Raw genomic sequence first — 27,932 nt, 5'->3', positions numbered from 1 at the left:
GTGCTCCTCTGTTGACTCTGCTTATCCAAGATAAAGCAGATAAAGAAATATGCTTTTTATACTTCTATTGGTTGGGAAAGAAGCTGCTGCATGCTGTTAACTAAATAAATAGCATCACAGCCTCCAAACATTTTACTAAATTAGTAACACATTTGAATTGTTACTTTACAAAAAAGCTGCCCAAGCTGTAACATTTGAATGTCCTGCTCATTTCTTTATTGACATCGACGCTATATGAATTTATTTTGCAGATACTTTCATCTAAAGTGACGCACTATTGAGAAAACAATGTCCATGTCACAATTGGGGGTTAAGGGCCTTGGTCAAGCGCCCAACGTTGCCATCACCATGACAACCATGCGATTTGAGCCCTGGGATGTAGGTCAGCAGTACTAGCACAGCACCCTGACCTGCCTTTCCTGAAGTTTTGATTTACTTTAGTTTTTATCGATACAGTTGCTGTGCAGTTGTGGATGACTAAAGGTGGAAAACTGGAACAAGAAAACAACATAATTAAATAGAAAATTGATATTCACTTAGTTCATTTAACTACAGGCTTACACTTCTCTATCAGGCTTCTCAGCATGTGAAATTACGAAATAAATTCACATAAATGGACTCAAAGCAGTCAAGAGTTTATGTTTATCTTTAATTATGCAACAACATATCATTCATATATGTCATGTTCATTTCTTGTATTTTTCTTTCCATCAAGAATAAATGACTGTCAAAGTGTAAGGAAACAGTTTATTACCATTGGCTTTGGTAGGTGTCAAAAGAATATATAAAAAAAGAAAACGCAATGCATCAGGGTGATATTCCGCCTGGTCGGCCAGGCAGTGCTGGGCTGCCCGTTAGGTGACACAGGCGGCCGCCTAGGGCGCCATCTCTAGAGGGGCACCAGAAGCATGCAGAGTGCCACACACCTTTGGAGACAAAGTGAAACTGGGCGCCTAGGATGTCACATGGGCTTTAACTGACAGCCAGCTAAACAAGTTTCTTTCAAATAACTTTATAAAGCATGGCTTGTAATTCTATGTGTACGGGCATTTTTTATACAGTAATCCAGTATGCTAAGGGAAGTACCCAAATCCGGGTGTGATGTCACAGATACGCAACTTTTTAGTTACAGGGAATGAGGTTTATTGTTGTGTTTTTGTGTATCTGTCTGACAGTGATGATGGTGTAGCTGAGGAGGAGCAGAGACAGGAGTGAGATGCCCAAGGCTGCCACGCCCCACCCAACGTGCACCAGGCAGCCCAGCTCACCAGCGTCTCCACAGCTGGGGTACTCGTTTCCCGTCAGCCTGACGATGCTTTTCAGGGTACCGCTGGAGAGGGAGCAGAATGCTCCCTGCGTCACCACCTGCCCCCCCTGGTCCTCCAACCAGTGCTTCAGGTACAGGACCTTGCAGCCACACTCCAGGCTATTGCCCTGCAGCCACAGGAGCTGCAGCTGAGATAGCTGGTCCAGGCTGCCCGCTGGGATTTCACGGAGGCGGTTGCCCTGGAGATCGAGGATGATGGTGTTGTTGGGCAATGCCGGGAAGGGGCTGTTTTCTGAAATTGCACAATACACCCACTGGCCCCTCTCAGCCACAGGGGAGCAGATACATCTGGCTGGGCAGGACCCCGCATCTCCACAGAACAGCAGCAGTAGCATGATCATGATGGATCCTCTCAGGCATCCCATAGCACACATGGAGTTACGACCCTCCTTTATCCTAAATGGCTGCACAACTTTAAATGTGGAGCAGAAATAACTGCAAAAGTGCAACAGAAAATATGAGGTAGATCAAATAATTACGAGGTAGATGAAGAAGCAACAACCAGAAACTTCATCAAATGAAGAAAAATATCCATCAACAAGGCAAGCGGTCATTTTAACTATACTCAAATATATTTTAATAGCATTATACTATAATATGAACTACATTACTGCCATACCAAGTTGAGTTTAAGATTAAACACAAAAAGAGCATTAACACTTGAATTTTTCGTACCTTGCAGTTAGTAACGGCCAAAAAGCTTCTTCCATGAACTTCAGGGTGTACTGGGGGCTTTTGAAACACTTATCTTTGACACTGTGGCTCAAAAGTCAGGAAGGAAATTCTTGCACTTGGGCTTTTTTATGCAGCAGTGCAGTTTTAAGCTTTATTGCTATAGCACTTCATCCAACCATCCATCCATCCATCCATTCATTCATTGTCTGTATTCTGGGTCATGGGGTACTTCATATATCCATATGTATATTATTTTTTCAAAGTCACAGGTAGTGATAAGACAAATAAAATCAAATGCAAACCCTCAATGTTTTGCATGATATCCTTTCAGATCAGTTCTAGTCCAACTTTGTCAACTTGGTCCTGCAAGTTCCCTTTTACATGCTGTAGTCCCCAGGACATGCAGTTAGGCTAACTGGTATCTCTACATTACTGCCGTGTAATTAAATGTGTGTGTTCCCTGTAACCGAATCACCTTCCCCTTTGCTGCCTGATTGTCTGTAGGATCCCATGCAAACACTTTTCAAGTAAATTGGTGAGCAGATGACTGGTTGTCAGCAACTGTTCAATATTTCAAACACTTGCATCATTTTTTAAAAAATTCTCTTTTCAGTGATCGTGTTTGGAAAAAAAACACACACAGTCTCACTCTATTAATTTCTATGGGCAAAACCATCATCCTCACTATGACTTCCCAGGGGTTGAATCAGCTTGGAGCTCAGAGAAGTCAGTGGCGTTTCTGGATCATGCTTAGATCTGGTTTCTTCTTTGCACGGTAGAGTTTCATCCTGCATTTGTGGATGGAGTGACAGACTGTGCTCATAGATTGTGGGTTTTGTTAGCGTTCCTGAGGCCACGCAATGGTTTCCACTATAGAATTGGGTCTGTTTTTAATGCAGTGCCGCCTGAGGACCTGAAGGTCACGGCTGTCCAATATTAGTTTCTGGTCTTGTCCCTTGCGTACAGAGATTTCTCAAGATTCTCTGAATCATTTAATGATACTATGTACTGTAGATGATAAAATTCTTTGCAATATTACATTGAAGAACATTATTCTTAATTGGTGGCACTGCTTTCACTGGTGGCACTGCTTTCACAGTGGTGAACCTCTCCCCATCTCCACTGCACAGAGACTCTGCCTCTCTGGGAGGTGCTTCTTATACCAGTCATCTTACTAAATGAACTATAATATTCAACCAGGTGTTTTGTTTTAGCATTACACAACATTTCCAGGCTTTTCTTGCCCTGTCCCAACGTGTTGCTGGCATCAAATTCAAATTGAGCATATATAAAGCAAAATGTCTTAGTTTCAACATTTAGTATGTTGTCTTTGTTCTATTTTCAATGAAGTTTGGGTTTTTATGATTTGGAAATTATTACATCCTGTTTTTATTTACATTTTTGCACATCGTCCCAAATTCTTAGAAATGGGATTATACTTAAGCATTAGTAACCAAACAAAATACAAGACTTTTTAATTTTTTTAACTAAAAAGTAACAGGTTGCAAATACAAACCCATACATGTATTCACACACACACACACACACACACACACACACAAATTAAGCCTTAGCCAGCAGGTGGCAGTACCAGCTAATCTATTCCCCCAGAAACAGCACAGCACCCCCGGAGCAGGGTGACACGGCTGTGTGGCTGCTGCTGCTTCCCTTCCCCAGGCTTGGGGTTTCATTGAATCCCTTCTCCACTATGTGTGTGTGCTATTTACATGGCGTCCCTGTGTGAATTTCCTCCTGCAGTCATAGACAGATTGCCTTGTGCTGCCTGGAATAGACTTCAGGCTCCACTGCAAAACTGTACTGGATAAATGCTTCGAAGATATAAGATATATAAAAGATATATAGAAGGTTCTACTGGGACTGAGTGCCGCCCATGTTAATTCCACTATGATACAGATAAAAAAGATAATCAGATTATTTCTGAAAGTATCTGCTTTCCTGGGGGCTGATGTACTGATGCACAGTCCTCCTCTGCCGACCGCCTAACTCACCACAGCTCACCACAGTTCCACTTTACATAACTTATTTATTTTGTTTTCTTAACATTATCACAGTTATGGTTTTACATCAACAAGATCTTATGAACTACTTACAAACAAAATGCATATTAAAATGAACGCACTCTTTTCCCTCTTCAATGGTCATGTTGGTCTTGAGCTTGAAGGACAGACCTGCTCCACTAGATGAGGGGCAGCGAGATTTTTCAACAGTCTTCATTTAACATATACACCATATGACCATTCAGAATAGCTGGTGGTGGAAGAAATGTGTGTGCTGAGTATTTGTAGTGTATGTGACTGACAGGAGTCCCCCCCCCCCCCCCCATGTGACAGGAAGTGTTGCAACTAAAATAGAGACATAGAGACTATGTACAAATTAGCTTCCCCTTTTGAAAGTGTGGCTGGTCTGATCTGACAGCAAATGCCATCTCCACCCATGAGCCCTTCCTCAGTCCTGCCTCTGGATGGGTGGGGGTCTGGCCTTGGTGTTTTTAATGCTTGGGCAAAATGCAAGCCACTTCACAAGTCACACGGCAAAAATGCAGATCAGTGGGTCCTCGATGGGCTTCATAAAAAAGTGAAACTGGGAAAGTGCTGAAGTCAGGTGTGTCTGCAGCCAGTGGACCAGAACGGGTTTGGGTTCCCAGGTGGGGTTCTGTGTGGTCTCAGCGTCCATGACTGTCCAAGAATCCATACAGTCCTTGTGCAATTTAACTGTTACTCCGCTTACCTTTTTACTTACAATCCTTTATCGACTTGAAAAGGAACAAAAAAAAAACACAAAAACCACGTTAATTCCTTATTCTTCAGAACCTGAATGTGACTTCAGCATATAGCCGAACAGGAGTCCTGATTCATGTATTTGCTGCAACTACAAAACAAACCCTGGTCATTCTAGCAGTGCTGTTTTTGAAAGTCCTTTTGTTATGTACAGTACTAGACAAATATATATTTTTAGTAATGTTAGCTTTTTTCAAATGGCTCCATGTGCTGAACAATGGCAGGTCCCGTATTGCAATATCCTCTCCTTAATACATTTAGATATCATTGTAATATGCTTTGTAAAATGTGTACATATACTCTCTTGCACAACTGAAACTGTGGGTTTGCACTGTACATTAACTTTATATATTTACAAAGTGAGAAAAAAAGAACAACCTGCAGTAACATAATCTACTGTTATTACAATTCCATGAAGAAAAGGTTACACATTGTAATTTATTAACATTTAGCTCCAACAACAGTCAAGAGTAACACTGATTTATTCTGCAAATATACAATATGTAGAGAACAGCCTCAATATATTGACATGACATGCAAGAATATTTTCCTGGACAGTCTTTGTTACTGCAAGACAACAGGTCTCAAAGACCCAGAGAGACAGTAAAGCTGTGGAGAGAAAATGATTTGGTGACACAAAAAGAAAAAGAAGAAAAGCAATGCGACAGGAAATGGACAGCATGGAAAATGAATCAATTTTTGTTTCAGTATATGTTTTTTTTTATATACCTATTGCACATATAATTAATTGGATAATAAAAAATTTTAAATGTACAAACTATAAAAAAAGGTTTCCCCCTAACAGAGTTAAGAGCATTTCCCTTCCATAGGCTGGGTGAGGTTTCAGGAATATATAACTAAAAAAAAGAGCCCTCAATTTTTCAAGGCCCTCTCCTTAGTCAGTTCCTGCCCATTCTCTGCCTCCAGCACGAACTGCTAGCAAAGATTTGGCTCTAAATGAGGTCAATAAATTGCAGTATAATGCCTCTTTTTTTATTTTTATTTTTTAAACACATGCACTGAGGCCGTGGTGTGCTATAGCTAGTAAGACCGTTGTATCGTGACTCGTCCCTGCACCTTTGTGGTGGGGCGTCATGAGGCCGCAGTGCTCTTGTATGCATGCGATTGCTGCCGGCTTGACGTGCTGATGGTTACAAGGCCTTGTAAGAAGACGAAAAATGGAACAAGAAAAACGAACGACATCCGGCTGCCGTCAGCCCCCAATTCCATTTTGTATTTCTTGCTTTGTCTCTATCCAGTTTCCCCTTCTGTTTGAAGATGGGCTCACCCATTGATAAATGGATAAAGTACAGTATCATGCTTTGCTCCCTTTCATCCCTGAAGAACCTGCTTTTAGAGGTGTATCCAAACTGCCCCACTGAGACTAACAGGAGTCTAATTATCTACAAGCACTAATTGCCTAAAACCACAGAGTATGACATGAGGCAACATTAGATGTTTTCTCTTTCCATTATTGAGAATAATTGGTGCTTTTACTATTCTACAAAAGGTTATAGGCTTAATGTACAAAGCACAGTAGACTAAACTCTTATAGCACTAGTACTTGGCACATACTTCTGATTGCTTGACGGCACCAAGTTCAGATCTGCAGCTCCAGTAAAAAACTGTTTTATGACTGGTGCTTCTCAGACTCATTTCTTAGTTGCTGGTCTAGTCATTCTGCAAGCTACCCTCCTACTCTTGAACTACACAAAACTGTAAAGTGTGCAGAACTGAGTTTGGCCAGTTTTTAAATTTGACTTTTAACTTAATTTTCACATCTGCTTCCCCATTACAAGGGAAGGAGCCATAATCTTCATTCCTGTCTTGTTGTAGGCTCCAGAAGGGAAGACAAAGAACCATTTTGAGAGTGTTGTGATCACTAGAGCTACTACTCTCTGTGTAGTCATTTTGTAGGGACTTGTCTGCATGATCTGAGATGATAGTCATGCAATGATCAAATGGCTCCCTGGCAGACAGTTGGAGTAGGCTCTGAGGAAACGAATCTCCGAGTGATGTGGAGGAATGGAGCCTTTTGACGTGTTTTCCCTCCATCCAAGCCAGCAGCCGGAGGGGCTGCCAGCCAGAAGTGACCACCCCTGTGGCTTCTCACAGCATCCCCTCTACTGGCGTTACTGAGTAGAAAACTGGGCCTTTTCCCTTCTCCCGCCTACACCTTACACCACGGTGCTGATGCCACTGTGTTTAGGTTTGCCACTGCTACCGGGGACTGGGCCGTGGTGGTGAGATGCATGCTGGGAGTGGATGCCGTGGCTGTGCTGGGAGTGGGGGTGAGGTGCGTAGGCCGGATGCTGGCGGTACTGGTGGGGTGGGTGGTAATGATGATGGTGGTGGTAGGGAGGTGGGTTTTGCTGGGTGTGACAGAGCTGGCCATGAAGGGCGTGGTGCTCCAACTGGGAGCTGTGGTGCAGTGTGGAGGGGTGGGGTGTGTGCGAAATAAGGGTGGGGTGCTGGAATGAAGTCTGATGGGAATGGTGGCCGTGGGCCGAGGAAGACTGGGGTTTGCCCCGTCGACTGCCGAACAGAGTTCCCAGAAGCGAGGAGGAGTTGGGAGCGGGCAGCTGGCCACGTGGAGGCCCGTCGCGGGAGGCAGCGGCCCTCGGGTGTGCATGGGGGCTGCTAATGATGGAGCCCTGGGGGGGGGGGGGGGGGGACAACAGAGTGCCGTCACTGCTCCTGCCACCCACCAGAAGCATGCAGCAGTGACGCCCTGGACACTGCCTCACAGAAGAAGGGCTCCACATTCCTGCCCCCTAGTGGCTGATTGCAGGTAGCATGCAAAAAGATGCAGAGAGAAATGCTAACAAAGCAGCCGTATGGTTAATTGCTAGCATAGCAACTGTACTTCAACAAGCACAATTTCCACATCATTATATACCCCCGTTGTTTAGATAGATGTTTATGAGGAAGAAGCACTAAACCTGACCTCATTAATGTGGGCTGGAAGTATATCAGCTTTTTCATCTTTGTGATAAATCTTTGAGGTTCAAGTTATTTGACATACTTTGAAAGCAACATCTAGACTGCAGACCAACAGGATTAGGTTCAACAGTCTGGAGAAATGTTATAGACAAAATTGCTCATATGCATTTGGCAGAACAACCTAGAAGTCATACCGACGATATGGAGGGGCTATCATTAGCTTAGCTTATAGAGATCAGAGATCTTCATAGCTATTTAATGCTAAAAATTAGCTGACAATATTATGACAAAGGCCTCCACAGTGTTAAACCAAAACATGCCAAAGGAAAACTCATGCTGCTTCAAACTCTAAGCGGACCAAGTTGTAATCGTTAAGGAAAAAGTGACAATCACCCACTAACAGAATCTGCTAAAAACACCAAAGGCAATTCAGAAAAGCCCAAAAGTGAAGAACCTAGGATGAGGATCACGAGGGAAAATCACTGACGGGGACTCAATCGCAGAAGACTGTAAAATAGCACTTGCTTCATGGATTCGTACCAAATCCAACATTTGGTTATCAATGAGGCAAATCACTCTATCACCAAAAAATGGTTAGTTTTCTGATCACGATATGACACCAACAGGTTTTGTGTATGAAATGAATGGGTTATATTATAGCTTAATGCACATTAGCATTAACATTGGGATTATCTTCGGCGCATTAAAAGGGATAGATGATTATTTAAAGCAGGTAATAGAACTCCTATCCTTCTATTAGACAATAAACAGTATCAGTGGTAAGAATACACCGGAGTATGAAAGGACCGTGACTGACATAGCTAAGAGGATGATTTATTTGGAATTTTTTTTTGTTTGTTTTTGTTTGCATTGAATTATATGAATGATTTGCCTGATGGGGTACAGTTTGAGCGTGTACATGCCGCAGGTCAGTAGAGCTTGCTGGTCTCCCAACAAAAGTGAGCAATACTCTCCTGACAAAAGTCTGGCTAAATTTGTTGGCATTGGATGCTCCTATCTGTATGTCTAATGAGAGACTTGGAAAAGCAAAGAAGTCTTATTCCTGTTTTTGCCTTTTCATACCATGACAAATGTGATAAAAAAAAACCACATGTTTCTGTTCGGCCTCCCTAAAGACTTTCAGTCCATGGAAACTAAAAATGACGATATGCTTTCTGGCCACGGTGCGAGCTGATTATAAATCAGGGCTTCGCATGAAGTGGCGATAGGTGGCGCTACATAGGGGACCAGTGATGTGCAGAGGCTGAGAGGGAGTTTTAACCAACTGGCAGGTTGTGGTGGAAGGAGATGCCCATCCAAAACTGCAATCCCTGTGCAGTCACTGAATTAAGTAGTTGCACTTTAAAAAAAAAACAACTGAAAATATAAAAAAGATAAAGAAAAGTGAATCACCAAAAGAAAAAAAAAAACATTGATCAGGGACCAACACGCTTGAGAAACGATGGTAGATGAGTGGGATTAGTCAGGTCATGCTGAGCTACAGAAAGGAGAGAGTGGTGAGCAGGACCCCCCCCCCTGAGCGATGCAGAACCCCTCCCACCAGAGGCAAGTCTGACAGCAAAATGCAGGCAGGCCAGGCATGCACATTGGTTCAGACAGGCGGCTAAAGATTAACCCACAGCAGGAAAAAAACAAAAATAGGAAAAAGGGTGCAAAAGGAAAGGAAAGAGGGATGCGTTTCAAAGAGCACATCATCACACAGAGAGTAGGCTTACAGGACTGGCCTCCTACTTACTTCCATATTGCTCTCTAGTGATCCTGCACTGCAGCGACGGCCCCGCTTCCCTGCCCGGGACATGCAACACCACAGATTAGAAATGGACATTTCTGGGGTTATACAGAGGAGCCTACATCCCTCATCCCTGGCGGCGGGGTGGGGCCGCTGTGGCTGCATGGTAGCAGAGGAGGGGATTGCTCTGACGAGGGCGGGGGGTATTTTGAGGGAGCAGGGGGGGAGGTGGGGGAGTTAGAATAATATAATTCTGCCATGAGGCTATGAGTTGGGGGTGCTCTACACCATAATATGTTTTTAACTGGGCAGGATACTTCTACTGTTGATATACAATATAGAAATAAAAGCGCTGTGTCACCAGGGGAGATAACAGGAGAGTGACAACAGCCTCTGCAGAAGCTTCCAGAAGGTTTGAAAAAACCAGGAGAGGTGATGACCACTCAAGGGCTGGGCCTTTATAAGCAAGCAAAGGTAAAGCAGCCCCAGGTTTACCTGGGCTAGTATTCAGGTGGTATGGAAGTGAACAGGCAAGAGCCAGCGCAAGCTGCCTGAGGCTCTGAGGCTCTGTGGACGACCTGCACAGCCGAGGTGGGAGTGGTCTGCGGTCGATGACTTAATGCGGATGTGACTGACATGTGACTCCTAATGTTAATTTGAAAGGAAGACTGTAATAAAAAAACAAAACAAAAGAGATAAAAAGAAAAGCAAAGTATCATGGGACAATGTGAGGAAATAAAATCTAAATCTTGCTATGTAACTGAAAAATCAAAGGAAAGACTGTATTCCCGAAAAAATTTCGTCACCAGGAGGAGGTCACTTAGTTACAAAACAAAATCCCAGACTGTGACGTAAGTGAAAAAAGCACAAATATCCAGACACAGAACAATACATGTAGACATACAAACCTTTGTCAAACATCAACTGACTCATTTTTCTAACGGTTGTTGCCTGAGCAGTTTAGACTTGTAACTTTAAAAAGGTCAGCTTAGATTTAAAGTTAAATGTTAAAGTGTTAAAGGAGAAAGCTCTCCATCATCTGAAACAAAATGCTCTGGTATAAAATATAGTTTTAGTGATCATAATCAGGCTCAATCCTATTAGATATTAATAATAATTATTATAGTAAGGTACATTATAAATAATATAAAATAAGGCTTTCAATTTCAAAATTACGAGAACCATATAATGAACAAAAATGGTGCCCAATAAAGTTAGTATAAGATCTCATTTTAAATATAAAGGATGAGACAAAAATGTTAACTAGGGAGTAGAAGCCTACTTCTTATTTTAAAGAGCTTTACAGTAATTATTCTGTTGGTTTGCAATTTTAATTCTCCCTTTTTTCATTTGTCTAGTTATTGTGTTTATAAATATATGAGACTCATAAATATAGAATATAAAAATATTGGGAAAAAAGTATAAAATATATGTCACATAATATCACATAAAATATAAATAAATATAAAATTTAAAAATATCTGGGAAATTCTATAGTCTAGAGCTATTAGCTTAAAAGCTTTTTTGAATTTTATCTATGGCTGGTTCTTCATTTCTACACTGCTGCTGCAATGTGCCATATGGCATTTAGAAAATAAATAAAAATTTTAATTTGAAAATAAATTATTAAATATTTAAAAAAAAAAATTAATTATTGGCAATTAATACAAATAGACACAGTTTACCTTAATATTTCCATTCCTTCATTCCATCCTTATTTGTGTTTTGGAAATTACAGGTTAAAAAATGGATATCATGTACAAACATAGCACGATAAATGGAAACACATATTATACAGTATTCACAATGGTGTGGGTTTCTGCTTGTTTTTTTTTATAGTGTTAGAAATTAATTATGATGCAGTTTTAGCCAGCAATGCACGATATGAAAGACACAATGAGTAATGAAGTTGGTGGTCAACATTGTTGGATCAAACAAGGCGAATGATATGTGAACAAAATGTCATAGAAACAGTAGAACTGACAATGAGATATAATCAGGAAAATCAAGCAAGTGCTTTCAGATAAGATTTCGAATAACATGTTTATACAGTGCCTCCGAATTAGAGTAAATTTGAATAATTTGATGGGTCGCCTATATATTATCAGTGTAAAAATAACAGCAAGTAAAATACCATCAACAGACCAATTAGCAATCAGCATCAATGATCCATTAACAATTACTCCAGGACACCTACAGTAAAACCCATATGACTCAATGACTGATTTCTGAAAGTGTACCTAAAGGGGAACATCATCTACCCCTCTTTGAGACATGCCTCTCTGACAGGAGCTCTTTCCAAAGAAAGGTTCTGCCCCAACCACATTTTTCTGGACTCTACTTTCTCCACGTAAACACCGCCTCACATTCAGCTTCGGACAACCCAGCTAATTTGGCTTCCATGCGGTTCAGTATCTTCACAGGCGAACAAGCTCTTCAGTATGAGCGGTGAACAGGAGCCAAACCTCGCTTTAGGTCTGTGCTCAGCAGAAAGCCGCCCTTCACCGTCGACCCAGAATATGCACGACCGGTCTGCTTTGTCGGTGCGTCGCGTGCAGGAAACCAGTGTAGCCTTACCTGCTTCGGAGAGGTCCCGCAGCGAGCTACTGAGGGCGCTCCTCTTCAGTCCCTCCCCCATGGCGTAACTGTCGTCCAGGCTGCCGCGGCTCAGGTTTCCGTTCCCAGACTCCTTCTTGAGGCCTGAGCTCTGGGACATGCTGGGCCGGACCACACCCTTTTGCTTCTCCAGTTCCGCTAAATGGAGAATATATTCAGGTGAACGGCATGTCATCGCTAAATTAAGTTGCTCTACTTTCCTAATTTTTCTCATGCTGCTACGATGAGTTTTGTGATGAGAATACACTCATTTGCATGATCTTATTCTGTAATACCAGCAAGATAATACAGATCTGTCCTTTAAACTTCATCGCTCATTTTCTTTTAACATTTCCACTTAATATCTCTTCCTCCCATTTTTAAAAGTATTTGGGACAAAACCCCCCCCCCCCCATGTTAACAACTTAAATTGAAGACCTAGTAACCATTTGTCTGAAGAATACACAATAACACATGAACGTCTGAGGCTATTGAGTTAGTGTTATTGTGTATTTTATATGCAGGTTGATATTGTGAAGGAGTTTCTCACACTCTATCCTGTACTTCTCCATTTCCTGGACCTCTGCGATGGACTCTCGCAAATCATCAGTAAACTTCTTACGATCCTGGGGATTTGGGGCATTGAAGTTGATAAGGACTTTCACATCTGCTCCAGGGACAGCTGACGTGAGTCTGATTCCATTGGGGTAGTCTGAAACAGAGTAAATGGAAAATGTCTAGAGGATCTTCATGTACTAAACAAATAGATTCTGAAGCACCTTTTTTGCAAAGTTAAACTGATTTGGTCCTTTGCTTGGTCACTATGGCAGCCTCATCAGGAACCAGGAGCTCATCATGTGATGGGTCTGGCATCCAGTACTTACATTGGTTCTCAAATAGAAGTACTTGCATCCCATAGAGGGAAAAGGATTGTCGAAAGCTGTATGTCACCGAGTTCTTCTTTTTTTGAAAAATCTTTGTAACCTAAAGAAAAGATGGATGGGATGAGAGTTACATTAAAGTATAACGTTACCTGAATGAATGCCAGGACAGATGCGATTTGTAGATTCACCCAAAATCCATTATGCCCAAATATCTTGTGCCCATGATTTAGGGCTGTGCTCATAATTGAACTCAAGTAAACGTTTGTTGCATTTATCATTGTAAATAATAATATCAGATGATGTGGAAACTGAAATAGATGGTTTCTAAGTGTACAGGAGCTTTTTTGGACAAAGATAGCCTTAAATGAATCTGTAGCTGGATGAGGGAAATCCTGAGATCACAGAATCAGAGAATATACAGCACATGAGGAGCGGAGAGAGTGCAGCGTACCACCAACAGATCATTGAAGAGGAAGATTTCCCTCTGATGGAGACCCAGTTTCTGGATCTTGTTGGCGTCGGGTACTTCAAAGAGCCTGCAGTAGCACACTAGTCTCCGATGGGGCAGAGACAGCACCTACAAGGAGGAAGCGGTCCTGTCAGAAGTCTAGCTCTACAAAAGATAATTGAACCCTTCAGGAAAAGTTAATTTGTGTAGCATTTTTGGAAACAGGCAATTTTATGGAGATTGTTTTGTCGGGATCAACAACTGACGGTTGTTCAATAATTCAGGCTTACACAGAGGGGCTCTTAGCGGTCGCTAAGCTGATATAGTTTAAAAATTGAACGCCAGGAGTATCATATAAATTAAACTCAGATAAATTAAACTCAGTCTCAAAAATTAAGCACACTCATTACCTAATTCAACTGTCGCCGTAAATGGAAAAACTACGCATGAATTTTTAAAAGCAAAAAAAATTTTTTTTTTTATAAAAATAACACCCCTACAATATTTGCAAATCCCTCGCATATATTGCTTGTTTAAATGCTACTACAAATGACATGTTTATGTCAGGCTGTGCACCCGTCTGTCCCAGTCTTTCATGTCTCCTCCCTGTTTGGCCAGCAGATGTCACTGGCCATCCTGTTCCTCCTCGTTGACAATTCCCTTAGTGTGCCTCCCCTGCTCTCCGGACTGCTGCATGGCTCTGTGAGCTGAGTGTATAGCCCCTAAACTCTCTGCTGGGTGTTCAAATCCCTCTTCCTCTATTGTTGTATTTTGTAGATTCTGTTTCCCTAGTATTTCATTTGTATTTCTAGTTCCTGTGTTTCGCTACTTATTTTCTGTTTTGTTTTTTTGCTTTGCCCTCGTTCTTTTTTACCTGCCTTTGTTATTTTACCAGTATTTAAATTCTGTTTCCTTGTTTCTTTGTCAGTTCTTAGTTCCCCTGTTAGTTCCTTGATTTAATTATTCCTTTCACCCGTTGCCCGTTTCGCCAGCCCTTGTTAACTGTTCTCACCTGTCCTGCGTTATCCTTAAGTTCCTGATCCTGCCCTGTTTCTTGTGGAGTCAATGTTGTAGTTGCTGCTGTTGATGGTCTTATTGACTGTGTGTTTGATGTTTGATTCCCTGGCTGTTCCTTGGTGTAACCAGCTACCTTATTGATCATTTTTGTTTTGTTAGTTTACTTTGTACCCCTTTTTAGTTTTGACCCCTTGTGGTCCATTTTGTTTTGTAGTGTTTCCTAGTGTTCTCATGTTCTGTTAATGTTCTGTAAACCCCTGTTTTGCTGACCCATCAGTGGATTGTCCACCTTTTCCTGCCTGCACCATGCCATGCCCCCATGTCAGAAATTCACGAGTTCGTGACATGTTTACCTTAGCAGATATCTTCATATAGGGTGATTTACTGAAGCTTACTTTCTATATCATTTATAAATGATGTGTAGTTCCAGGCAGCAATATTAAACAATTGGAAAAAGCCAAGTAAAAGGCTGATGACCACTTTTGAGTTCACAAATGGAATGGACTGTTAACTGTCCAGAAATCTAAATCCTTTTTATGGAGGTAACGAGACCGTTCAGAACACTTCAAATTATGCCTCATCATTTACTTTACGATTTTCATGGAAATCAGGGAAAGAATTATTGCATGCGATGCATGAGAATTGAATAGTTACTTACACATCCAAGGCCCTGGTGTAGTGATCCAATCTGCAGTGCAAGCACAATAAAATAGCAAGAGAACGTGAGATTTCTATTTTCTGAGCTGTATGAGCACAAAGCACTTTTAAGATAATTAGTAAACCTACAATTTAATAATTACTCTGTTCACACTCATGTAAGATATAAAAGCAGGTGACTGGCAAACATCTTAGTTACAAATGACGAAACTGATTCTCCCATATGGATCCAGCAGGACTTACTGGCTTTTTGCCCACAATGAGCTTTTCCACCTTCTGAACCTGAGACACGTGGTCTTCGTTGGTTTTCAGCTCCCGTTTTTGGATCCTTTCATAGATTCCAATCAGCGTTTCCCGTGGGATGTCCTCTCCATCGTCAACACCTGGGGTTGGCATCATCTAGTCATTAGCAAACACACACACACAGACACATACACACATACACGCACACACACATATAAAGGTATACAGTACTTATGAGGACACCCTGACAAATCCCTGGTTTATAGGGACACATCTTTCCAAGTATACTACCATAAAGAAACTTACACACACACACACACACACACATGAAAGCTTATAAATATGTTAGATATTAAAGGAACCAAGGTTTAAACATATCGAGTTTTTATTACTATTAGTGAAACAATATACTAAGTGTAAGCAATTAAATATGAAGGGACAGTTGAATTTGCTCCCTAATTAGAATTGTCTCAGTTACTGCAGAAAGAGAAAGATCATCAAAATGTCTGCTACATAGGGGCTGCCCGCTCACCTCTCAAATTCTTGACAAAGTCCTCTAGCTTCATCTTCCTCTCAGGCTTGACGTTGGGGCTGTACATGTCCGTGTTGAGGAGGATGATAGCAAAGGCCAGGATGAAGATGGTGTCTGGGTTCCTGAACTGCCGTACTACTGTGGGGTTGCAGATGCAGTAGCGCTGGCTATGGTAGGGAAAAGAATTTGTTCAGACAAGGTCAGTAGTGACCAAGTCATTAACCCCAGCTATAGGCTAATAGTAGTGAAATGAGGAACATGGTCAAGTCAAACTGAAGGGGAAAAACTTCAAGATGACATGACACCAATAATAACTTTTTACAGCTGATTGACCTACACTGTTCTCCCAGTTTTATGTAATACAATGTATACAATTTGTATATCACTTCATGATGTTCTTCATATTCCTCCGCTCATTGTGCAAGTAATAAAATAAGCTTTTTTCTTGATTATTTTCTTGGTACATGGCATGATTCGGAGCATGGTGTTCATCTCCCACCTATTTTTGCATAACATTTTTAAAGCAGCCTGAAATGGTTTGGTGAACCTTCTAATTTGATGTATATATTAAATCAGAAGAATGTTATTTTTGCAAGCAAAACAGATAATGACAGAAAAAAATGAATGTGGTAGAATTAATGCTGAGTTTACAATTAGACTGATGATTTGCTGTAAGCAGGATTTCTCCTCAGATTTCAGTGGAAAATGGAGGACAAATTTTTCGTTTACCGTAACGAAAAGTGAGTTTCATGTACACAGAAAGTAATTATCTGATTAACATTTTGTATGGTTGGGTAAGATTCCCCTTTAAATCTTTTCGGTTGTTCATTGACACATTGCATAGCGTTCACACCAGGCCTGTGTGTCTCACCTAAAAGCCTCGATCAGCCTCTCCACCTTCTGCGCCTCCCCCTGGACCCGGATGTGGGCCTGGAACTTCCTGAGGGCTTCATCCAGCTCCATGCTTGAGAAGTCCATCTCATCCACCACGCAACTACCGGGCATGAAGGGCAGCGGTCAGACAGCGCACCCTTGATGTCACCAACGATGGCCTACTCTGAGAAAGGTGACGTGTGAAGGAACCTAAACCCTCACAGAGCTACCAGCAAAGTCCACATGGGTGAAACCTTCAAAAAACCTCGAATGCTGGCATTTCACTAAAGTAAGGAGGGGATGATCATTTAAAACGGAGTAAGTAATTGCAAAACATCAATGGCCAAAGATTTTTTACATTTTCTAATTCCAACTCATGACCTTGTTTATGAGTCCAACAACAGAGCCCTTCTGTCCATGAAAAGTCCATGACTTTAACCATTATTATGTTTTCTGACAGGATTTGGCATTATCCAATGAACCTCTTGTAACCAGCAAATTTTGACTTTATTTGTACTCAAGCTCACATGGTAGGATGAACTTGAATGCATTCAGTGTTATCCAAAACACAGATTTGGCTAAAGTAGCTGTTTGTTTTCAGTAATATTTATTGCCTAGCAATACTCACTCCAAGACATCCCTGTTGAACTGTTTTTGACGGTTTCCAAGAAACTCCCCAATCATCTGTCGGCTTAAGCCCTTCCTCTGAAGAAGGAAGTGAGCCACGCCCACAGGTGTGTCCGGAACAAATCCCCTCTCAGTCAGGTACTGGATACCTTTCTCTGGCTTCCTGCAGATAAAGAAGCAATGGGAATGAGGTCACCATAATTAGTACAAACACCAGCTATACTGCAGGGTTCAAAAGTCTGAGACCATTTTGAAAATATACAAACTTTATAATTTAATCCTGTAAATAAACAAAGTTTTGACATGGGTAAGGCATATGCACATTCCAGAGTGCATCATTGGAGAAAGTCCTAATTAATGGTCAATCCAAGTTTGAGAATTACTGTAACAGAAGGGTTTATATAAGGAGATGAATAGAAGGGAGAGTGATACCACAGTGCATCAAAACAGCAACGAAGCATGGTGGTGGGAATATTGAAGTCTAAGGGTGTTTTGGCAACTCAGGCATTGTTCACCTGCACCGACTCAACTACGCCCTTGATAAAGGAAAAGTGCCACTTTATTAAGAGACATGCTACACCCTCTGGTTTGGATCTTTGTAGACAAGGGTTCAGGATAATGATGTCAAACATATCTCAAAGCTTTGCAAGAACTGAGAAGAGCAAGTAATAGAATTTCAACCAATCAGATGTCTTGGTCTCACCTCCTCTACAGACTAATTGGTTATCTCTCTGAACCAATCATTTTTCCATCTGCCCTCAGAATATTTTTGTGTAAGTAAAACTCCCAAGAGTGAGAGCAAAAAGGGGATGTATCAATTTTTTCAAAGATGCAACTTTTCAATAAAGTTGTTGTGTCTATAATATAACTTGTAATGAATACTTTCATATTAAATTATAAAAAAATGCAAAATAGGTACATTTATACTAGTGGTCTCAGGCTTTTAGACCCCACTGTAATTATTTTTAAGTTTCCTTCATTGTTCAAAATGAATGACTTCATGCTTATTTGTCCATGAAATCTTTGTACAAAATTACCCTTGTTTGGAAAAAATGTTTTCCATTTTACAGTGTTACATAAGATGTGCTTCTTAAACAGAGCACACAGGGTCCTGGGAAAAAAAAAAAACCTCATTAATTTTGAAAAGCTTGGCATAGCATGAAGAGGTGGAGCCTGATCCACTTTCCTAGATGCGCACACAGCTGGAGCTGCTCATACACTGATACAGTATTGGTGTAACACTGTTTTTATACCGAGGAAGAGAGAACTGTCATTCTGAGAAAGCTGCAACAATATCACATTACACAGTAAAGCAAAAACACACAAAGGGAAAAGTTCCATCCTAGGAATGAAGGTGACTGTGCTATTTTTAGAACGGGACCAGGAAACATCTCAGCATCAGAAGTGTTGTCTTTCTATCTCATATCCTACTGACAGGGATATACAGGTCATATGAGCTACCATTTGCACACCTTCTTTTATTTCCTAAACTGACAGCGAGGCATTTAAATTAATTTGAATGGTAAATTAATACAGAGGAAAAGAGAAAAGAGAGTGTGTTTGGAATTTACATTTGTTCTTCCTGGGATAAGTGGGTTTCTTCCAGGTAGAATCTAACATTTTCAGAGCAGCTTACTTGTTTGAGCCATTAACCTTAAGGGTAATGGAGGAATCACATCTGTGATGAATTACTGTATAACTTTGGTTATACAGGTAAAAGATCAGGTTGCACTGCGGGGATAAGCAGCTTCAGATGTTGAAAACAATGTAAACAGGGACTCTACTGGGACAGCATTGTATTCTAACAGACCAATTAATAATGATTACAGTCAGGAAGATTAATTAAACAGTAGAAATATCCCACTGATTGGTGTGCTTCACAGGGCTCTATTCATACTCCAACACTCTCTTAATTCATGATGTTCATGATGCCCTCAGAGTGTGACCAAAAAGCTCCTCCAGACACCTACTGTAGCTGAGGTCCCTTTTGGTACATTCTAGGTAAGAGGTTATATACTAGGCCAGGGTTATTCAAATCACGGTCCTCGAGGTCCGAACACTGCTGGTTTTCCAGCCTTCCTGTACCTGTCGGTCAGGTGTGAAGCCTCTGACCAATCAGAATCAGTAATTATTAAACTAACTACCTGGGAGAACTGAAAACAAGGCCTGGATTTGGAATCGAGGTCCTGACTTGAAGAACCCTGTACTAGCGTGTCAACCAGCCTTGTTACTAAATAATGTAGCATATCACTTGATGTGGAGCACAGATCAAAGGGGAGCATGTGGCTCAGTGGGCTAAGCCTCTATGCCTGTAATCAGAAGGTCACCAGTTCAAGCCTGGCACTGGTACATCTACAGCTCCATAAGCAAAGCCCTTAACCCCCAGCTCCATGGGCCCTGTAACAGGTGGCTGCAGCTTGCTCACTCTCACCTTGTGGGAGACATGAAGAGGGCTTCTTACAAATATGACACTGTCTGCTTATCACATGAGGAACACTTGCAAAGGTGATTCTAGGTTTCTCTTATCTTGAATGAAAGGGAGAGCCTCTGGTTCTGTAACTTAACATCTTGTACATTGACTGCACTTTCATAATGCATTAATAGAACATTAGTTAACCTACATAATATATTTATGATGCAAGAAGCATTAATAAAAAATATGTAAGTATACCTTAACATCGCATTAATAATACGTTCATCCTAACAGACTCAACAGCTGTAATGTGCATTAATTATAATGTTCATAATAATCTTCATTAATAAACAGATGCTGTCAGAATGACAACAAAGTATTCCTTTTATGGCTCTATCACCTCCTTCCCTCAACTAATCCCCATGCTCCCCACATCCCCAAACCTGCACAGTGTGTATGGGGTCTCTAGCCCCCATACACACCCTCCCCACCTCTGTGGCACTGCGGCTGTCTTTTCACCACTAAGTGACACTGTTTCAATTTTTGTGCTATCAAATATACTTGCACAACTTGTAAACAGAAGTGGATAGTTCAGATCCAGAAAAGTTAAAATCCAGACCAAAACACTGTTTAACCAACCAGATTTGGATTTTTAGTTTCTGCACCTGAAATATCCACCTCTGCTTCTGGAGCCACCCTTTCCTTGCTTTGCTGCTACCTAGCAGTGCTGCTTAAATTTTGATGCAATTTGACTTAAATCAGGTGTAGATCTTTCTCCATATAATGTTTTGGTGAAGTGGTAATAAGACCTGTCAATTACTTTTTGAGTTATAGCACTAACAAAATTACGTTTCTGAGGCTACCCTTCATTGGGTGATCACTCAATGGCATTGCTTCATTTTTGGTGCAATAGGATCAGTTCCAGATTTTCATCCAATACGACACATCTACAAAGTTCAATAAGATCCATCAAATACTTTTTGAGTTATAGCACTAACAAAATTACGTTTCTGAGGCTACCCTTCTTTTGGTGATCACTCAGTGGCATTGCTTCATTTTTGGTGCAATAGGATCAGTTCCAGATTTTCATCCATACAACACATCTACAAAGTTCAATAAGATCCATCAAATACTTTTTGCATAATGACAATATGACTACAACAATTTTTCTCTAGTTAATCACCGGAAAAACTCACTTTGGTGCGTTGTTTGACAACTCGAGCCTTTATAAGTGAAAAGTGAGTTATTTGGACTGAGTGATTTGGACTGATTACATACTTGTTGAAGAGATTGAGACCAATGCGATAGTGCCTCTTGCGGATGACGTCATTGCTAAAGGCAGGCGAGTCCCAGCTATTGCGGGTCTCCTTGTGGTAGGTCTGCTTGCTGAGGGTCTGCTCCCGTAGGCTATCCCGTGATGATGACTCGGAGCTGCAGTTTATCGTATCGTTGGAGTTAGATGTGCTGTTGACGCTGTCATTATCCCCATCGGAGAAATCTGACTCAGATTTGCTCTGTCGGTTAGTGGTGCCGTTGAGGATCAGGTGGGCCTCCAGAGGCCGGGGCCTGTGTGGCAGCAGCTCCTCTTCCCGTGAGGGCACACGCTGTGGCAGCACGTGCGTGACGTGCTTGGGGCTACCTTGCCCGGGGCCAGCCAAACTGCGTTTATAGGCAGCCTGCTTCTTCATCGAGCCGCGGTCAGAGCGATCACTGAGTTCTGCTGAGCTGTCACTGGGTGGCTCGATGGTCAGCAGTGGCAGGTGGTCCATGCGGACCCTCCGCTCCTGGCACTCCAGTGAGGGAGTACTACGGCAGCTGGTGTCCGTGTCACCCTGGTCGTCTTTGTGTGCCAGAGACCAGCACTCTTGAGAACGGAGACGGATATCTGACTCTGTGCTAGAGGTCCGGTTCACAGACTGGGTCACAGGTAAGGGAGGAGAGAGATCCTCCTCATCAATAAAAAGAGTCACGTCACTGTAGGACGCAGTCATCTCATCCATACTCTGGCGATCCACAAGGTGGGAGGGCTTCATCTGGTAGCCTGCCTCACTCTCCCTGTCGGGGCGCCCCCGAAGCTGCTCCACCTGCACCTCATCCCCACCATGAAGGGTGCGGCAGTTCAGAGCATCGTCAATGGATTCCGCCAGCGACTTCACCTGCCTGGAGAATGCATCCTCCAGCTCGGTGATGGCGTCGGAAAAGTCACCCTGGTCAGCGGCGGGCTTCATGCTCGAGGGACCCACCATGTCCTGGTGTTCTGCCGGCACCAAAGCCTCAGCGTCTTTGTCGTCATCCCTCAAGGAGACCTGTTTGCCCTCAAAGTAGGAGCTGTGGACTTTTTCAGGTCCTTCAAAGGAAAACTGCATTCTCATATTGGACAAGACGATCCTCCGGGACATGCGGTTCTCAGACATAGAACTCCGGAGACGTTCAAAGTTCTTGTTCATCTGGTACTGCCGGAATGCAGTTTGGATGGTGCGGGCAGCATGCCGAGTTATGAAACGCCCCCCATATTTACGCTCAAGCATCTCCACCTGGAAGAAATAAAAGTGAGGCACCCATCACAGATCAGGCTAGACATTAAAACCAAACACTTTCAGCATTTTACAGCACCTTAGGTATCACTATCGTCTATATCAGGGTTCAAGCGATATGTCAGTAGGTGGATAAATCTGCCCAATATTAAGGTTCCACAAACATACAGGCACTGATAACGTCATTTACGGCGAGAAAAAGAGGTCTCACCCTAGAGAAACGGCTGAGAAGCTAGGCTTCCTGTATTATAATTTATCAGTCAAGCCTGGCACTATTAGTAAGATTGGCCAAAGAGTTCTTAGAGATGATTAAGTGTGAGCGACAGAAAGGCCTGTCACTGACCAAGAGCAGTGGCTGGTGAGCTAAGCTACACTCAAGCCCCTGAGCTTAGCTGTTAATGTGGCCCCGTCTGGTTAGCTGTTAGCATTGTGGTGGCACACGCATGGTTATCTCTCTGAACCAATCATTTTTCGTTCTATCCCCTGAAAAATTTTGTGTAAGTAAAACTACCATGAGCCTAATACACACCCAATGCCCAGTCTTAAAGGTCCCTTATACCACTTATCCACAATTTTAATGTGATTAGTTAAAATCTGGTAACATGTCAGGTTGCTTATCATCACCATTGTACTACAACACGTACAAACATGTCCATATTGTGGCATGTAGTGCTTAGGTCATCAGTCGCTGTCCATGTCCAGTATCGGGGCTCTCTGTCATAACGTAAATATTGTGTTCTGCTAAACAAAAACTTCTGTGTGTGAACATGGCTTAATTCTAAGGTACTTCTGTTAAGTAGAATAGAAAATGTACTTTAAATTTGCTCTTTGTTTTAGTTAAGTTGTAAGGTTACTTATAAGTGACTTCATGTATATTAATTTTAAGACATTTCAGCCCTCTATCTGATATGATCATATCAGTCTGCACAGTACAGATTAATTAAAACAACCATTGATTTAATTTTTGATCATATAATATTATATTGCCTATATTAATTTGAGCTGCTTTAAATCTGTATTGGTATTGGAGATATTAGTTGGGACAGGAGAAAATGTCTAGAATTCCATTTCAGGTAGGATAACTGAAGTGCAAATGTGTATGGAAGATGCAAAAAACAAAACTGTGGTCTCCATTTACTCAGTCTGCAAGAGCAAAATTCTAAAACACAAACAAACTGCATTGTGCTCAGTCATTAAGAACAATGAATAAATGTGAGTGTTTTCCAGAAATGTAAAACTGTATATTTTTCTAGTAGCAGAAAGGGGTTCAGCTCCAGGCTAGGTAGCTGCTTTGTGAATCTCTGGCTAAGGCCACATTTATTACCTATGGATAAACTCATTTACCAGCTCCACCAGTAAATGTTTATCTTACAGGAAACAGACTGTAATTGAGCTGAACCATGTGTGGGCAGTACTAACTGAAAACAGGAGAAATTAAAGGTTACTGAGAACCCACATGGAGAAGATAAACATCAGAGATGGACAATGAGGACTGGGTCAAACTAAACTAGCATTATTCACAGCCAGACCCCTGATGGAAATGCAAAGGTGCAAAAATTATCAGTACTTTTCTCAACAAAGTCTGTTTAAATACTGCATGAAATCAGCCACTCTTAAGAAGGTCAAACATTAGTCATTTATTAGCAAAAAATGCATTTCAAAAAGACTATATATTGTTATATTATTATATATGCATTTCGAAAAGAATAAATGTGGCTCATTATAACCTAACAGTTATGCGTGTCACACCGGATAAACTCTCATAAAATGTGCATTATAATGACATTATGAAATGAACATGCATCAGTTAAAGTGAAGGTATATTTTCTCATAAACAAGTCGATATTTGCAATCGGCAGCTTTTCAGCAGCAAGCTTCAGTGATGCTTCCTTAGCAAAGGAGACTGCAGCCGTCCCTGGGCAGCGACCGGGTTCGAGGATGGAAGGTCTGAGCAGGAGTACCTGTTTATCCTGCAGGTCTGTGGAGAGCTCATAGCTCTCTGACAGCGAGCGGGAGCGCTTGATGGCCTCCTCCTCAGCCTGCTTGCGCAGGATGGACTGGGAGTGCTGCAGCTTAGGGTGTCGTGACCGCTGTTGGCTACTGGGGGGCCCATAGATCGGGGCATCAAAACGGTCTGGGCTGAGGACAGAGCTGTGGGTTATGGGCCCCCGGGCGTAGACACTCTCAGCAGAGGGGCCCGTCTCCTGGACTGGAGCATCACCTTCCACGCTGAAAGAAATGGGAAATCAGGTGAGTCCCCCGGAATTCATGTAGGGTATGATCACCTGCCAGATGTAAAATTGCCAGCACACATCATGATCTGAAGTCCAGCCATCTGTACAATTCAGCTTATAATATCTCCACATAAGCCCTTTTCACAAACAGAATCGTTTAATGATGCAAACAAAAAGAAATACTATGGCTTGGCTCTTGACATAACCAAAGCGTGCTAATGTATTTAGCTGAAGTTTGCATAATTACTTGTGATTGACGTTGAACATCTCCCTCAGTCATTATCCATACTTGAACCACAGCACTATGCTTTTGGCTAATTTACTGCCAACTGCCAAGGAGATCCCAAAATGTCTGGTACAGCCCTAAGCCTCATGCAAAAGAGAAAGGGTCTGGACCAATCGCCACTTAGAATGTCAGAACTACTGATTGGTGCTCTGCTGCTATCTGTTTACTTCACAAGAGCTTCATGCATTTCCTGAACACCAAAGCCAGTGTCATTGATTCTTTAAGGTTATAGCCCAGTATCCATAATACTGTGCTTTTCACAGAAATTACTTACCTAGGAGGCAGTCAGCCAAAGATCAGGTGCTACATGAAAAAAACGACTGAATGCTACCATTTTGACTGACATTGTGCGAAAAGAACGCCGTGAGTGAAAACCATCGGGTGCTTTTCCACCGAACCAAGTACCATACTTTTGGTACTTTCCCTTTTCCATTGACTTCCACTCGAGTAGCAGTACCAATAAGTACCAAACAAAGCTAGATATAGACAATGTGATTAAGGGTAAAGGTCAAAATAAATAGCAATACTGCCAGATGCTACATTCATCTCTTTATCTGCATGGCTTCTACATTCGGTATGGGCAGACTGACAGGGAGTCAGGCAGGACTGCAGCACAAAATGCACCAGCTGAATTGCTGCTTTTCATAACCACGGAAACCATCTTGCAAATAACCTCACCTGAGGAGCTTCCGAGGGCCCCACCTGCAGGTTCGGTTACCCACAGAGCTACCCCCCTCCCTTCCTGTGAGCAAACACCCACCCCTGGCTCATGATTCCATTAGGACCCCTTAAAGAATTGGCTTAACGTCCAGAATCAGTATCTTACTAAAAGAATACATTTGTCTTCCTAATAAATAGTGCCACCGCCCAGGAGACAATCTTGCTCCACGATCAATTTTCTCTGTCAGTCTGGAGAGGAACGTTGGAATATAAGACTAGTTGATGATACGTCCAGAGGATTAACTTAATGAAATGATGCGAGAACATCCATCCATCCATCCTCTGTATCCATGTATCCTATTCTGGAGGTTCTGGCCACAAGGCAGGCAACAACCCAGGTTGGAGCACCAACCCATCACAGGGTGCACACACATTATTCACACTTATGGGCAATTTGGTAACTCTATTTAACCTAATGTTTTGTGTACTGTGGGGGAAAACCAGACTAGGTGGAGGAAATGGCGGAAATGGCGCCCCACAATGGGGGCGGGAGTTACAGCAGAGACTTGAACCCAGGTCACAGAGGTGTGAGGCAACAATGCGAGCTACTGTGACGCCGAGCTACCCCAGATAGGACATCAGTGATAATGAAGAACAGACTCACAGAACATAGCAGCTTCTGAAGTATAATTAACAACATTAATGGGTTATGTGCACATGCAGGAGGGGGGCTGGGGGTGCCTGAGCACCTGCCCATTTTGCCTGAATAACTTCATGTGAATTTGTGCATAAGCTTTAAAGGTTCCGAAAGCCCCTTTGTAACCTTTGAACACCAGTCCCTGAAAAAGCTTCTGCATGCCCTGGCGTATCTGTGTATAAGGTGGGACTAAAACCATCAAAAAATAGCTTTTCTGGTGTCTTACACAAAAAGATTTTACCTTTCACACTTGAAGCCGGGCTCTGTTAGGTGTTGCAGACCTGCCAACTTCCACCGCAAATCCTGACTTCCAGAAAAAAGCTGACTTCTAGGTTCAGGTGTCACAGTGCTGGCTGGAGTAAAAACGCTGCATGTCGGGGGAAGTTATCCGCTACCAGTCGAGTCGCACACTCCGGACTGGTGACATTCACACTTTTCACAGACACACCCGTGACCTCCCCTCGCCCAGCGGGTGAGACCAACGGCAAGGCAGCGTTATCTGGTTCTGGTAAGCCAGCCTGACCCGCCTCACATCACCACCCAACATGTGCTGTGCTAACACACGCATTAGCTTCCATTTATTCCTCTGAAACACAACTTCAGCTGCTTACATTTAGGCACTACGTGGCTTATTAAAGCTATTTTTAATAGAAAGGTTTTTAGTAAGTGGGGTGAGACAAGAAACATTCTAAAACTTCTTTTTGTGTGAATTGATATCGATGAGCAGGTCCTTATAAATCGCCACCCATTTCACTCATTTGTAAGCAGTCTCTAAACAAAATTACTGAAAAACAAATGATCTAAATACTGGTTCGACACAGTGTCTGCGTTATGCATGCTCTTTGTTTCTGAAAAACACAGCGTTTATTGGTTTAAGTATTGTAGAAACCCCCTCTGTAAAGAGTTTCACCAGCTCCGTCTGATATAACGGTCTGAATCCTTTCTAGAAATCCAGACCAAGATTTTGTTTCAGCCAACCAGCTGAGTATTAAGAGTGACAGACACAGAGTACTCAACTGGTTGGTTGAAACAAAATAGTGGTCTGCATTTGTAGTCTCTGGACCTGAAATCTCCACTTCTGCATGCATCCCCTTGTAAGTACCTCTCCTCCCATTCCTTAAGTAAGGCACAAGTTAACAAACCCAAATATTATGCGAGGAACAACTGCATATGCGACTGGCCCCCTTCAGAGAGCAGCTGCACCTTTAGGGTTTCACAAGTATACCTCACTACCTCCACAAGAGAGTTTTTTGACAGCTGCACAGCCTGAGGTTCTGGTGGCCCACAGCAGAGGGCTGTTACAAGAGACCCGTGTTTCTCTTTATAGGTTTCAGGGCTACAAATATGCTTCATATAATGAAGAAAATCAGTATGTATTGTGGTGCCCAATTACAGTGCAGGCACACATGGCCCTGTACAACTGCAGACCGCAACAACTCCACAGTCTGGCAAGATGTTACTGAAAAGCTACACAATACTCCATTAGGAGCAAGTTCCCTGCAGACTGCACTAACACCTAAATAAAACACCGCAACATCACCACAACAAAGTCAACAAGTCAGTTTCAATATAGATTACAAGACATTTGTGTCTCATTTTCAGTCTGAAACTGAAATATCTTAAACCTAGAAAAACCACTCTGTTTTCACATTGCAATGTGATATGAGAAGGTACAGGAAAGTATTGTGAATTTTTGGTCAGGATTATTGTACTACAAAATCCTGGGTTTTTGTGAAGCA

General features: G+C 42.1%; 2 protein-coding genes across 13 annotated transcripts in view; both read right to left on the bottom strand.

Annotated features, from left to right (window-relative positions):
- Positions 1-631: 631 nt before the first annotated feature.
- Positions 632-2,586, bottom strand: LOC111840366 (platelet glycoprotein IX-like). The gene is made up of 2 exons (XM_023805112.2): positions 2,003-2,586; positions 632-1,762 (listed from the first exon to the last, which is right to left on the bottom strand). Exons 1-2 carry the CDS (start codon positions 2,035-2,037, stop codon positions 1,123-1,125), a joined length of 675 nt encoding a protein of 224 aa, XP_023660880.2. The 5' UTR covers positions 2,038-2,586; the 3' UTR covers positions 632-1,122.
- A 1,440-nt stretch (positions 2,587-4,026) lies between these two features.
- Positions 4,027-27,932, bottom strand: part of iqsec1a (IQ motif and Sec7 domain ArfGEF 1a) — a 129,637-nt gene continuing 105,731 nt past the window's right edge. For 6 of the 12 annotated variants that reach the window (XM_023805009.2, XM_072713792.1, XM_023805010.2 and 3 more), the window contains 13 exons: positions 24,278-24,545; positions 21,061-22,316; positions 17,371-17,532; positions 16,741-16,863; positions 15,870-16,036; positions 15,338-15,477; positions 15,096-15,125; positions 13,424-13,549; positions 12,973-13,072; positions 12,639-12,800; positions 12,071-12,247; positions 9,500-9,549; positions 4,027-7,454 (listed from right to left, as the gene is read on the bottom strand). In XM_023805009.2, coding sequence (XP_023660777.2) covers positions 6,978-7,454; positions 9,500-9,549; positions 12,071-12,247; positions 12,639-12,800; positions 12,973-13,072; positions 13,424-13,549; positions 15,096-15,125; positions 15,338-15,477; positions 15,870-16,036; positions 16,741-16,863; positions 17,371-17,532; positions 21,061-22,316; positions 24,278-24,545 — 3,238 coding nt within the window. In that variant the 3' untranslated portion in view covers positions 4,027-6,977. Of the gene's footprint in view, positions 7,455-9,499; positions 9,550-9,988; positions 12,248-12,638; positions 12,801-12,972; positions 13,073-13,423; positions 13,550-15,095; positions 15,126-15,337; positions 15,478-15,869; positions 16,037-16,740; positions 16,864-17,370; positions 17,533-21,060; positions 22,317-24,277; positions 24,546-26,434; positions 26,546-27,932 lie in introns of those variants that run through there. The other 6 variants (XM_023805020.2, XR_011992206.1, XR_011992205.1 and 3 more) reach the window with 6 other exon arrangements.

The sequence above is a fragment of the Paramormyrops kingsleyae genome, chromosome 6 (assembly GCF_048594095.1).
Source record: "Paramormyrops kingsleyae isolate MSU_618 chromosome 6, PKINGS_0.4, whole genome shotgun sequence".
NCBI lineage: Eukaryota > Metazoa > Chordata > Actinopteri > Osteoglossiformes > Mormyridae > Paramormyrops > Paramormyrops kingsleyae.
The sequence above is the reverse complement of the archived record's forward strand: the minus strand, read 5'-3'. Positions and strand labels throughout refer to the sequence as shown.

Coding starts and splice junctions, on each gene's coding strand:
- LOC111840366 (XM_023805112.2), bottom strand. CDS start 2,037: ATGGAAGAAGCTTTTTGGCCGTTACTAACTGCAAG. Junction 1,763..2,002: donor TGGCCGTTACTAACTGCAAG/GTACGAAAAATT, acceptor GCACTTTTGCAG/TTATTTCTGCTCCACATTTA.